The sequence below is a fragment of the Natrix helvetica genome (assembly GCF_964273705.1).
Source record: "Natrix helvetica genome assembly, chromosome: 4".
NCBI classification, from domain to species: Eukaryota; Metazoa; Chordata; class Lepidosauria; order Squamata; family Natricidae; genus Natrix; species Natrix helvetica.
In genome coordinates, this window is record NC_138550.1 from 120,229,370 (window position 1) to 120,243,910 (window position 14,541).

Consider the following 14,541-nt stretch of genomic DNA (forward strand, 5'->3'; position numbering starts at 1 on the left):
CTGATGATTACTATAATATGTAAATCCTACAAAAGGTAGCTGGTTGCCAACGAAAGCTTTTGGTATAGGAAATGTTTCTTCTTCACCTTTGTCTTCCTCCAGATCATCAAAGTTACTAGTGTCAATATCACTACTTAAATCAGGCACAACAGGTGCTACAGCTACCCCAAACCCCCCCAAAAGAGCAAAGATTAATAACTGTATAAAAATATGTATATGAACATGTATAAATGGAATGAAGATGATATGAAAAAATGAACGTTTTACAAGATCATACAATTCTGAAATCCTTATTATATTTTGAGCAGCATGTGCGTAAATCCCCCAGAAACTTAAAAACTTTCAAAAATTATGTAACATTAAAAGGCACAAACTGTTCCACAGTAGCTCATAACAAACTGCTGGTCTGAGTGTTTCAATTCTGCCAAATATTTCTAATATTTTAGATATTAGCTGGGACAGGAGAACTATTATAAACTGATTTATCAAAGCAGTTATTTTCATATATAATAGTGGTATTTTCTATAAAACATAGAAGATTTTACTACTGTTTTATTAATTAAAGAGAAAAAGTAAATTATAGATGTCATGTATAAAATAGTCGCAATTACTCATTTTGCCCCATTATCTCAAATACTAAATGTTTCCATTATAATTATAATACTGCAATGTACCACATAATCTTTGGGATAATAGAAAATCAAAGGAAAAACTCAGAATGGTTAAAAATTATTTAGTAATTATTGTTAATTAAAAATCAAAACAATTTTATGAACTTGATAAGTTGATTTAATATTAACCACTAGGTTAGAAATATTTATCCTGAATCAAGTGTTTCAGATGTATTCTATGTTTAATAAATAAAATATATTTGTGTTTTTAAAAATATTTTAAATGTTTTATAGGGTTTGTTATGATAAGTACTTATATTTTTTGTATATTTTAAAGGAAGGGGCCCCCAATCTCCAAGCCGTGAATGGGCACCGGTCTGTGGCATGCCAGTAACCGAGCCATGCAAATAAGTGAAACCCCATCTGCGGGATACAGGCAGCATGCAAAACCACGCCCCTCTGGTCTGGGAAAATACCTTTCTCCACGGAACAGGTCCCTGGTGGCCAAAAAGTTTGGGGCCACTGTTTAAAGAACTGCACAACAAAATTTAGATGACCAGCTCAGCTAAGGCTATGATTCCTCAATAGCAGTCCAAAATACCCCATATCACAGTACCCCATAAGTCTCTCTTTGAGATGGAGTTTCAGAAATATGATAAACAGACAAACAAATATTTGGAAACCATATTTAGAAATTGAAGGGGGAGGAAGACAAAAGGTATGTAAAATCTCATTGGATGTACATAAACTTTCTAGAATGAAACAGTGTGAACCTTGTGAATGTTGTGTGAACCATGGCCTTTTGAATAAGCAGGTCAGCAACTGTTTGTAATGTAGAACATTATATTCCTTCAACATTTAGAAAGAAAATATAACACATGAAAATTATATTACAATAAAATATTTTATACAGTAAATTACTTACTGTCTCTAAGGTTTTCCCAAGACCACTGATCATTTTTGAAAAATGGATGTCGTTTGATTTCTTCCACACCATTTCTTCCTAATCTAACCTCCCTGTATGTGAAATAATTTTAAAATTAAACTGCACATGCTGTACACACGTGAAAATAATTTGTAAACAAATGAAATGTTAACTCAAAGCCCATTTTAAAGCAAAGAGATAATTTATTTCAACATTAGCAGTTTCTTTGCTGTAAATATGGAATGGAAATATTTTCCACATTCTCAGTAGTAAAAAGCATGTTTGCTGTCAGAAACATTTATTTGATACTACAGGAATTGCAAATGCTTATACAGAATTATACAAATCCTCCACAAAATTTTTATCTGACTTTAATCAAAACAATTTTCCAGGTAATCAGTAATCATTACATCATTACTTGTATCTGCATTTGACTGAACATGTGATAGCTATAAAACATTTTTTCCAAATCTTTCAAATTATTAGAAAAATGTTGCTGTATTTTAAGAATCAGGGCAGGGGTTAAAGTTTGGCGAAGGGCAGAAAAATAAGTAACAATGCTCCAGGTCTAAAGTACAAGTGCTCAAGACAAGAATTCCAGAGGAAAAATCATTTAAGATCTTGCACAGAAAGCTGAACAACCTGTAGAATAAAAATAATAAAGTAACTCCAAGGCACCTGTGGACAGAACAAGAAGCAATGGGTGGAAACTAATCAAGGAGAGAAGCAACTTAGAACTGAGGAGAAATTTCCTGACAGTTAGAAAAATTAATCAGTGGAACAGCTTGCCTCCAGAAGTTGTGAATGCCCCAACACTGGAAGTCTTTAAGAAGAGGTTGGATAGCCATTTGTCTGGAACTGTATAGGGTTTCCTGCCTAGGCAGGGGGTTGGACTAGAAGACCTCCAAGGTCCCTTCCAACTCTACTATTGTATTGTATTGTAACTGTAGTAATTTACCGTATATTTTGGACTATAAGACACACCGGTGTATAAGACATACCAAGATTTCAAAGAGGTAAGAAAGAAAGAAAAGTTTCTGTCCCCCCCTTGCACCCAGGAGCACCCTGCAGACTTCAGCAGGGCTGGGGAAACAGGGGCATTTTTGCCTTCCCCCAGCCCTGCTGAAGTCTGCAGAGTGCTACTGGGGGATGGGGGAAGGCAAAAATGCCTTAACCATTGCAAAAAATGGCCCGTTTTTCACAAAAATTTGATGCGGTGTCGGGGCTTCAGGAGGCCAAAAATGGCTGTATTCGGTGTATAAGATGCACCAACATTTCCATGCTCTTTGGGGGGAAGGTGCATCTTATACTTTAAAAAATACGGTAATTATGATTTGTTTTAAAACAATACACCCTGTTTGAAGTTCATTTGTTGCTAATATAATGATGTGATTATGATTTAGTTAATACATGAAGAACAATTCATAGTTTGTTATTAAATTATTCTATTACACTCAAAACTTTATCCAATCCACAGAAATAACGAACAAGTTACAAAACAAGAAACAAAATAAACAAAATAAGAAATAGCATTGACTTTGTCTTCAAAACTTGTGGTTAAACAATTTTTGATATATTACAGGAGCATAGCCTATATTTTATAAGATGAATAATTGTCATTAAAAGAATTCATTTAATCATTTAATTTTTAAGTTTCTTTAAAAAATAATTACAAGTATTTAAAAATACTTTTCTCACAATATGATTCTAAATATATTACCTGTCTGTTAGAAAGCCACAAATAAGATTTTTTGCATCTTTAGAAATATCATTATCATCAGGGAAGCTAAGAGAATTCTTATGGTTCATAATTTTACTATATGTTCCAACTAAAGAATCGGCATAAAAAGGTGTATCCCCTAAAACAAGAAAGAAAAAATTGTAAGTCACACAACTGATTGTTAAAATAATAAAATAAGATACCTAGATTGCACAACTTGGCAACATTTCAATACCATTCAGCCAGAAAAAGTCATTTTTAATGCTTATTTTAAAAGCTCAAAATAGCATTGTCATATCAAAATCACAAAAAGAAAAGATATTCTGCAATCGTATATTTCCCAAGATTACCTCATGCCCACTTCTTTAGAAACCATTTAGGTATTATCATTCTAAGAAACTGAGGTAATAGATATAGCGGGGGAAAATGAGGAAGATAAAGATGACACACAGATAAAATAGATAATTCAAATAAGTTTTTCTTTAAAGGTAGATAGGTAATATTTAAAAAATTGGCGTTGAAATCTCTTCTAATAGAAACATCTTCTAGCTGCTCATAAGGGACTGCAAATGGTGTAATTTCAACAATTCCAGATGAATAAACAGCAAATGAAATTCAAGAGTCACAGAATTTTTTGGGGGGGAAAAGAGACAATAGCATCACAGAACTCAATGAGATTTGATTAAAATAATCTTATTAGGACTGGTCTCTATTGTCATACACAGAATTTAAAATTATTATTAATGACAATAAAAACAAGGTAGTTTATTTTGTAATGTAATTAATTTACACAATATTTTTCTGATACTCACCCACAAGCATTTCATACAAAAAAACACCAACTGACCACCAGTCACATTCTCGTCCATAATAACCATCACCACCCTGTGATTTTAAAACTTCTGGGGATATATAATCCGGAGTTCCAACAGCTGTATCACATCGTACCATACCTTCCTATAAAAAAGCAAAGATTGTTTTAAAGTATATGAAGCAAGATGATTTCTTAGATCTGTTTGGAAAATAAAGTTTAAAATTAAGTATGAACTCCAATTAAAATTCTTAATTTAAATGAACATTGATATCTGTTTTTCAGAGTACCATTTTTCTTCACACGCTAAAAGCTATTTAGTAGTTTTTACCTACTAACCTTATTCATCTTCATACAGGTACCAAAATCTGCTAGTTTTAAATGACCAGATTTGTCCAGAAGCATATTATCAGGCTTTACATCTCTGAAAACAGTAAAAGAAATATTATCAGACCAACTTTTATTTATTAAGCAAGAACACTGAGCCTCATCACAAATGAAGAACACAAATAAACAATGGCTAGGAAAATGAGTGAATTCTGAATTACATTTGTTTCCCTTTCTGAAACAAATTCTCCTTTAATTGTGATGTACATTTTATACTTACATCAATTTAGTTTATTTTTCCATTTTGTTCAGTATTATTTATGCCAGAAATTCTACAAGGTTAATAACAAAATCTTTCACACCCTCTATTTCTTGATCCTTTTAAAAGTTCACTGCCACAATAACTGACCAGTAATGTGTCCACAGTATAGTAAAGTGCAAAAACAGCAGTATAATTAAAGGGGGGGAAAGATCTGGCATGTATAAGAGTAGATTCCAAGAGTACATTTCCCTTTTTGTAATTGTTGAACATGTAATTTCTTTGTGTAAATAAATGAAAACTGTTCTATAGTAAGGCGCTAAGATTTTGATTTTGAAAGAGAGCACAGTGGACATGAATTCAATTGGTTAAATATGTAACTTTACATTACCTTTTCAGCTAACCCAAATCATGCAACAGATGGCACTGCAAATGGCTGTAAATCTAGGATGTCTACTGTCAAAAATGGTCATGTGACCATGAGGAGCAGAGAACTGGATATGAGAGAATCTCAAAACTGAGTCATAAGTCACATGTTGGGGGACAATTGTAACTCTATACACAGTCACTAAACACCTCACTGTTGTAAGTCGAGGACAACCTGTGCATTTTTTCATTATTTTGGGTGATTTGTGTGCCCATAATTGAATCCTGTTTCCTAGCTGATACATTTATACATTAGCATTTTGTAACTATTGTTTGCCATCTATTTCAACCCCAGTTCAGTCTTCATGTTGAAATATAAAGCTCTGTTCCTCTAAAACATTATTTTCAGATGTATGAAATATGAGTAATTCCCAAGTCACTATAGCCCTGACTGAGAATTTTGAGCTGAAATTTCTATATCTGAAAATTGTCAAAGTTGGGAGTCACTGCTCTGAAAGGAAATCTCCTTTCTAATATATGTGCCCAGATGACGGTAACCATGCACCAAGTCCGCATGTATACCACTAGAATGGAAAACGGCTTCTCAGTTGCAGGCCATCAGCTGCAGAAATCCGTCCTCAGAGAACAATCTGGAATCTATATTAATAGGTTTTTAACAAGTGACTAATACATTATTTTATTAAGCATATTTATAGTTGGTTTATTTTAGATGTGTATGTTATATTAAGATAATAACTTCTATACATTTTTTCACCATTATTTTTTGAATTATTAAAGTATTTATTTTGTTTGCTTAAGCAAATTTGTAACACATCAGTATGAATCTAGTTATTAGGCAGATTTAAAGTATAAATTAAATAAGGATAATCTATTTATCTGTACTCTCTATAATGCTAAAATAATTTTATTTTGTCTTTTTCTAGACATACTATCTTCATGTTTTGTGGAATATAATTTACTTAATTTTATAATAATTGTTAACCATTATATGAGGAATAGTAATCTATTAAAAGTTGAATATTACGCATATACTATTAACTTTTATTCATAACGGTGTCATTTCACTACTCACTGACTATAATAAAGTAATTGTAATTACAATAAATGGAGATACAAAATCATGATTTTGACATAATGCTTTTGACATTCAATAAAGTCTTGGTTAATGTCATTTAAATGGTTTGCCCCAAGCACACATTTATACAATGCTTATGCAAGCAAGTGTAACAAAGATATACCTAATCAGTAATGGTTTGGATTTGATGTATTTTTATAAGCTGAAGCTATTGGAAAGGGGCATCCCAACTGGCAATTCCTATTGTCACATGGGACAAGAATGTAATGGGACACAAAAAACTTTTGCCCTAATTCCAACAGAAAGATTTTGCAATTTATCCTTGTCCATGAAAGATACAGAGGACTGAATATGAAACAGAAAAAATCCTTTACATGTACTTGCCTTCTCTTCATGGAACTAGGTTCAAACCCAGTGTGGGATGATATGAAGTTAATCAGACAACTATTTCATCATAAACCTCAAAACAAGGTTTATAAATTACATACAGTAAGACTCGTTCTATTTTCAAATGTATTGCAGAAAGGATGAAACAATTTAATTATGTGCTGATTACCTCAAAACTGCTCAAGATTGACATTGTGAATCGTCCAGTAGTATTATAAATTAAAATTTCAAAATATTATGTTTAATACAATTTAAATATTGAGAATATGCACTATATAAAAGATACTTACCTGTGAATAAAACCCATGGAGTGAATAGCATCTAATGCAAGAACAACTTCTGCTGTATAAAATCTTGCCCATTTTTCAGGGACATCGTAGTTGCTCATTAAATTTACTAGATCTCCACCAGGCATATATTCCATCACCATATAAAGGTAACGATCATCTTGGAATGCATAAAACAACTATGAAAGATAATAGACTAGAATCACTGTGTGTACATTCCTATCAACTGCTATTTTCTTTTTGAAAAATGAAGTTACAGATAAATATAGAGTTTATATTTATAATATATCAACTGATAAAAAACTAATATAGATATACAGTCCTCGACTTACAACCACAATTGATCCCAAAATTTCCATTGCTAAGCAAGATATTTGTTAAGTGAATTTTTCCCCATTTTACAACATTTCTTGCCACAGTTAAGTAAATCACTGCAGTTGTTAAGTTAGTAATATTGTTGTGAAGTGACTCTAGTTTCACCCTTGACTTGATTTGTCAGAAGGTTGAACAGTATTGATCACATAACACTGGGACACTGCAATAACCATAAAGGCATGCCAGTTGCCAAGATTATGGTCACATGATCATGGGCATACTGCAATAATTATTGTGTGAAAAACTGTAATGTTTCATTTTTTCAGTGCCGTTGTAACTTCAAATGGCTATTAAACAAATGGTTATAAGTCTAGAACTATGCGTGTTTGTGTACACAAGAACTGGGTTTCACTATCACATAATAAGCTTGCTATAGGGAAGCAAAGATCCCCCATTACAGTCTACATTCAGGTAATTGTATCTCTCACATGCAACTTATTAACTCTTTCCTTTGCACAGACTGCAATTTTAACCAGGAAAGTCCATAATTAACCACAACAATGAAAGTCATAGATACTAATTTAATACATCAAAATATTAATAGCTAACCTAAATTAAAATACTTTCTGGATCCAGACTTGATAAACCTAACTTTCTTGCTTGAATTTAAAAAAAACTATTGTTATAAAATTTTTAACTGCAAAGAGATGAAAAGGGCTGCATGTTCATGTGTATTTTGTTTGAACAAATTGAGATATGATTTTAAACCAGGCCAAATACAGCACCTACTGCTACGTAATTCAGCAGAAGCATAAGAGGAATAACTCATATGAACACACTAAACAGACTATTTTTTATAATTACTTATCAATCAGCATTATGCATAATTATTTTTTTTGTTTTCATACTAAGTTATCTTAATTATTGGAATGAATAATTATTCAAATACAAATATATTTAAGGAGAGTTTTAAAATTGTAGGTCAGTAAATTAGCATGGCTTTAAATTATATATGCTCTATACAAAATGTTTGACATTTATTCAAAACAAATGTTATAACTCTTGGCCAATGTGAATTCAAATAAAAATCACCTGAACAACCCAAGGGCTATTTGCAAATGCCATTATATCTCTTTCTTCCCAAAAGAATGCAGAATCTGATCTTTTTATCATCTCAAATTTGCTGAGAAGTTTCATGGCATAGACCTTTCGTGATGACTTGTGTCTTACCTTTAAAACAAATAATATGAAAAAAATAATATAAGAATGAAACAGCATGAGTACATTCTATTTCCTTTAACTATGTTGAAAGGTTAGGGTTTTGTACCTAGTAATCATCTTAAAAGGAAACTCTTTCACATTTCATGGAGCACTGTTGTCTAGCTCTTCTTCTCTAGTATTATTGATTTACTTATTTCTGCGAAACTGTCCCACACTCCACAGGTTTAGAAAAGATCAATGCTATTGAATGTTGTCATATCAAGGATAGATATTGTACAACTAAATACTTTGAAATATTGTTGGCCAGTTATTTCTTACCTGTAAATGTAGCCGTAAAATTTTTATAACCGACCAGTATAATATTTCCTACATATGAGTTTGGAATTAATTTTATAAATTTAGTATTTTATGTTTAAATCCATTCATAACTGAATTATTTTACTGTCCCTATCTATAGAGATAATGTGTAGTTTTCTCTCTATTTATTACATCTGAAATATCACAAATGTCTAAGGTTTAAACAATTTTCCATTTATTTTAGAGCGAGTACATAAGATAAGTTGTATTAATAAATATATTGGAGAATTAACTACGTTGCATTATTCTAGCAGTACTGCAACAAAATTCAAATCCTTAATTCAATAATATATGTAATTGTCAGTTTTGTTTATAGCAACCATAAAACACAAATTATAAAATGATACATATCATGCAAAATAAGTACCATATTTTTCAGAGTATAAGACGCACCATTATCCCTCAAAAAAGAGGGTGAAAATCTGGGTGCCTTATACAGCATTTGTTGCCTCCAGAAACCCCGCCCCTTCACCAAAATGGCTGTGCATAGCCTTTAGGAGGCTTCCAGAGTGCTCCTGGGGGCTGGGGTGGGCAGAAATGAGCAAAAACCATTCTGGTTTTTTGCTCAATTTTGCCCCCCCCCAGCAGCACTCTATAAGCCTCCTAAAAGCTATGCATGCCCTTTTTATTTGACAAAAATGGATCGTTTTTGCTTGTTTTTTGGAGGGGCACCCCCCAGGAGCACTCTACAAGCCTCCTAAAGGCTATTCATGTCCCCTTTTCTTTTGGAAAAAAAAATGGGCCCATTTTTGCAAAAAAAACGGGCCATTTTTGGGAGGTCTGCAGAGTGCAAAAACTTTTTTTCTTAATTTGCCTCTTCAAAATCTTGGTGCGTTTTATACTCCGGTGCGTCTTATACTTCAAAAAATACGGTACCTTCAAATTTAATTTGATATATTGCTTATTACTGCATATATTAAAGGCCTATTAAGGTAAAAGAAATAGAATAACCTATTTCAATCCAATGGTAGTAAGTAATGCAGAGGTATGAACACTAAAAGTAGGCAGGGCAACCAATTATGGGTACGCAACTTTTAAGTGTTTTTTTTTTTCACTAAAGGTATGTGTACTATTTATATACATTGTCTATTCACAAAATGCCTTGTTTCCCAACACTATCATTAGATTTTAAAATAGTTGCTAACATCAGTGATTTTGAAACACTGATGGAAGAGCATGAAGCCATTATTTATGTAGATTATACATTAAGGAGAAAAAGACATAACCTCTCTCCAAGAGGAAAACTTTCCTCCAGGAAAATGTACCTCTCACAGCAATTAAGGTTTTAAAATAAAACCACTGAAAACAATGAATTTCTACTTGCAGTGCAGACTGGAAATATAATCTCTCATCTCAGATAAGCACTTCACATATTTACATTAAAAATTACAATATGACTTGCTAAAATCTATCTCTACAACTAGCAACATTAGAACATAGTAGTTGGTTCTGTAAATTATACTGTAACAATAGCTTAATTAAAATAGGATGAAACAAACATAATAACCAAAATTATTCTTCCACAGTATACATTTAAAGATGGAATAAATCTTGCTTGTTATATATAATTCACAGAGCATGCTAAACAAGAGTCTACTTTAACTATAATTTGGTTGATTTATAGTTAAAGAGGAGACAGATATTATTTTGCAGACAAAGTATTTGCGGTTTATTTAGTAATTTTGTTGCTCTTTTTTCAGTTGAACTAATCATGTATATTTTGCTTGCTTACAAATTTACACAGGACACAAAAATTAGGCAAGAATAAGCCAATAATCAAATTATATTTCCATGCACAAATCATGTCGCCTTACAATAACTAATTGGTAAGAAAATGTCAGTTTAGACTATTATTTACTTCCATAAAAATAATCATGGTTTATTCAATGACAATTTTCACAAATAACATACTGAAAACTAGTGACAGAATTGTATTTCCAGTTGCTCTTAGAAGAAAGCACATTTTTTTCAACACTCACTCAGAAAAATATGCACTTAAGAAAGTATTAATAAGACAGCAGCAAGATCCAACCATACAAAGCAAATATTTATTTTCAAGTTCCCAGATTTTTGGCAGCAGAAAAACTGACACAAACATCTATCACATATAAGAATAGTCTGTTCATTGGAAATGTCTATTTTAAAATAAAACTAAGATAAACGTCTTAGTTGTAAAATCTCCATACATAGAATAACCTACCAACTGAACTTCTCCAAATGCTCCTCTACCAATCACTTTTACTACTTCATAATCTTCAGCTTTCATACGGAGATCTCTTACTTTATTTATTGTGTCTTTGTCTGTGAAGAAAATATAAAAAAAACTGTAATAATAGTCCCATTCTAAAAAGAATGCTCACGGTCTCTGAAATAAATTTACATAAAAAATATAATTATGATTTAAATTATATTCAAATAGAACATAGAGATTAGAATAGAATAGAATAGAATAGAACAGAATAGAATAGCAGACTTGGAAGAGACCTTGGAGTTCTTCAAGTCCAACCCCCTGCTTAGGCAGGAAACCCTATATCATTTCAGACAAATGGATGTCCAATCTCTTCTTAAAAGCTTCCAAAGTGTTGGAGCATTCACAACTTCTGGAGACACTGTTTAATTGTTCTGTCAGGAAATGTCTTCTTATTTCTAGGTTGCTTCTCTCCTTGATTAGTTTCCATCCATTTCTTCTTGTCCTTCCCTCAGGTGCTTTGGAGAATAGACTGACTCCCTCTTCTTTGTGGCAGCCCCTGAGATATTGGAACACTGATATCATGTCTCCCTAGTCCTTCTTTTCATTAAACTAGACATACCCAGTTCCTGCAACCATTCATCATATGTTTTAGCCTCCAGTCCCCTAATCTTCTTTGATGCTCTTCTCTGCACTCTTTCTAGAGTCTCCACATCTTTTCTACATTGTGGTGACCAAAACTGAATGCAGTATTCCAAGTGTGGCCTTAGCAAGGCATTGTAAAGTGGTATCAACCCTTTACGTGATCTATCCCTCTGTTAATGCAGCCTAGAACTGTATTGGCTCTTTTGGAAGCTGAAGAACACTGCTAGCTCATATTTAACTGGTTGTCCACTAGGACAGTGATGGCGAACCTTTTTGTTGTTGTGTGTCAAAAATGTGAGGGTGCCCATAATGCATAGCATGCCTCTTTACTTTACTTTACTTTACTTTTATTTAGATTTTTATACCGCCCCCTCTCCCCAAAGGGACTCGCGGCGGTGTACAGTCAAATAAAAACACATCAATAAATAGAAAATACAAACACAAAGAGGAGGCAATAAGAAACTGTACATATCTGCAGTAAAGTAGTTAAAAGCAATATTTAAATACCCTAAAAATACCCAATTAAAATATCTGCCAGGAGGTAGAATAAAACTATAAATGGGCCAGGCCAGCTAAACGGAACAGGTGAGTCTTCAGTTTTTGTCGAAAGGAGCGGAAGTCGGTGGTGGTTCTGATATCGGGGGGGAGGTCATTCCAGAGGGTTGGGCCCATCACAGAGAAGGCTCTACTCCTAGGTGCCGCCCGTTGACATTGCTTAGTGGACGGCACCCGGAGGAGTCCTTCCCTATGAGAGCGAATCGGTCGCAGGGAAGTGTGTGGTAGGATGCGATCCCACATGCGTATGCACGCACACCCCACACACATAACCCCCCAAGTGTGCCGCACTGCTCACCTCCAAGCTGAGCTTGGTATTTCCTCCAGAGGGCCAGGGGAGGCTGTTTCGCCCTCCCCAAGCCCGAGTAAAGCCTCCAGACCCTGGAAAGGGCAAAAAACGGGCCCAATAGGCCAACCAGAAGTTCAGAAATGATCTGTTTCCGGCTTCCAGGGGGGCATGGGAGGCCATTTTCATCCTCCCCAGGCTCCAGGAAAGCCTCCTGAGCCTGGGGAGGGCATAAAACGGGCCCAACAAATCAACTGGAAGTTCAGAAATTATTCGTCTCTGGCTTCCAGGGGAGGCCATTTTCACCCTCCTCAGGCTTCAGGAAAGCCTCCAATTTCTGAACTTCCAGATGGCCTGTTGAGCCCATTTTTCGCTCTCCCCAGGCTCTGGAGACTTTCCTGAAGCCTGGAGAGGACAAAAAACGCCCCCCTGGAGGCCCTCCAGAAGCCAGAAATGGATCATGTGCAAACTGCCAGTTGGCCCCGAATTTCCACCCTCCCCAGGCTCCAGAGGCTTTCCTGAAGCCTGACGAGGGCGAAAATGGCCTCCCCCAACCTTCTGGAAGACCGAACATGAGCTGGATGGCATGCACATGCACACTGGTGCTGATGGCTTGCATGCTGGAAGATATGGCTCCTCGTGCCACCTGTGTCACACATACCATAGGTTCGCCATCATGGCACTAGGACTCTAAGATCCCTCTCATAGTTACTACTATTGAGCAGGTACCAAATATATCAGTGATGACAAACCATTTTTGGCTCCTCTGCCAAAAAGTGGGGGGAGTGCAGAGGGGTCGTGTGTAGGCATGCCATACCCATAATGCCATATGTGCGACCAGTGATCTCCCCCCCCCGCTTTTGGTGCGTTTTCTAGGGGCTTTCTAGGAGCCTGGGGAGGGTGAAAACAGCCAAAAAAGCCTTCCGCCATCCACTCACACAAGCCTGGCTGTGCATGCGCTAGGTAAGGCCAAGTTTTGGGGGTAGGGCTTAATTTTAACGCACACACACAAAACAGTGCTGGCCTTTTTTGGGGGGGTCGTGTTTTAGAAGAAACACAGTAGCTTGGTTTCATCAACAAATTCGATGAGATCCCCATCTATCCCCTTGGCCAAATCATTTATAAAGATTTTGAAAAGTACTAGGCTTAAAACAATTGTTGGGGTACCCCTTCTCTCCATGTAGATGCAGTTCCATTGAGGACTACATACAGAGTGTGGTTGGTCAACCAGTTACAAATCCATCTGGTGGTGATGCTATTTAAGCCACACTTTTCTACTTTGTCTAGTAGTTTATGGTCTACCTTACTAAGTCCAAGTAAATTATATCCACAGCATTCCCCTGGTCCACTAATTTTGTCAACTTTGTCAAAAATGTAATAAGATTTGTCTGGCATGATCTGTTTTTGACAAACCCATATTGTCTCTTGGTTATTACTTTGTTTGCCTCTAGCTGCTCACTAATTCATTGCTTAATTATCTTTTGCAGAATCTTCCCAGATACTGAGGTCAGGCTGATTGGTCCATAATTTCCTGAATATTTTTCCCCTTTTTTGAAGATGGGAACTACAATAGCTCTTTTCCAGTCTGGCAGTTCCCCAGTATTTCAGGATCTTTGAAAGATATAATTCAGTGGTTATGAGATCATATCTGCCAGTTCCTTCAGAACCCTTTTCTTCCCTATTTTAACTTGTGTTCCTAATCTGTTTTTTACACGGTGTTGTTTTTGATAGGTTGGACTGCTTTTTTCCCTTTGTATAAAGACAGATGTAAAAAAATGAGTGTTCTGCTTTCTCCCTGTTGCTTGTCACCTTCTTGCCACTTTCTCCTACCAATGGATCAATTGTTTCCTTGACTTTTTTCTTGTTTTTAACATATTGAAAAAAGCTTTTTTGTTATTTTTGACATTTATCGCAAGCCTCGGTGCATTTGGAGCTTTAGCTTTCCTCACTTCATCTTTGCAGGCTCGAACTATTTGCTGATATTCTTCCCTAGTTATGTGCCCCCCTTTCAAACTTTTATCCTTTTTGTCTTTCAATTTATCAGAGCGTTCTTTATGCAGCCATGCTGGTTTCTTTTGAGAGTTGTATTTTTTCTTCTTCAGACTGGGCTTTTATAATTTCACTTTTCAAAATTTCCCAAGCTTCTTGAGTTGTTTTCCCCTTGAGAATTCTCATCCATGGAATC

General features: G+C 34.9%; 1 protein-coding gene across 2 annotated transcripts in view; it reads right to left on the reverse strand.

Annotated features, from left to right (window-relative positions):
* ROCK1 (Rho associated coiled-coil containing protein kinase 1) overlaps nt 1-14,541 on the reverse strand; it is a 101,738-nt gene that overhangs the window by 49,844 nt on the left and 37,353 nt on the right. For both annotated transcript variants that reach the window (XM_081952977.1, XM_081952978.1), the window contains exons 3-10: nt 10,883-10,983; nt 8,197-8,334; nt 6,793-6,968; nt 4,407-4,491; nt 4,069-4,213; nt 3,257-3,395; nt 1,537-1,628; nt 2-161 (exon numbers count right to left, since the gene is read on the reverse strand). In XM_081952977.1, the coding sequence (XP_081809103.1) occupies nt 2-161; nt 1,537-1,628; nt 3,257-3,395; nt 4,069-4,213; nt 4,407-4,491; nt 6,793-6,968; nt 8,197-8,334; nt 10,883-10,983 (1,036 nt within the window). The remainder of the gene's footprint in view (nt 1; nt 162-1,536; nt 1,629-3,256; nt 3,396-4,068; nt 4,214-4,406; nt 4,492-6,792; nt 6,969-8,196; nt 8,335-10,882; nt 10,984-14,541) is intronic.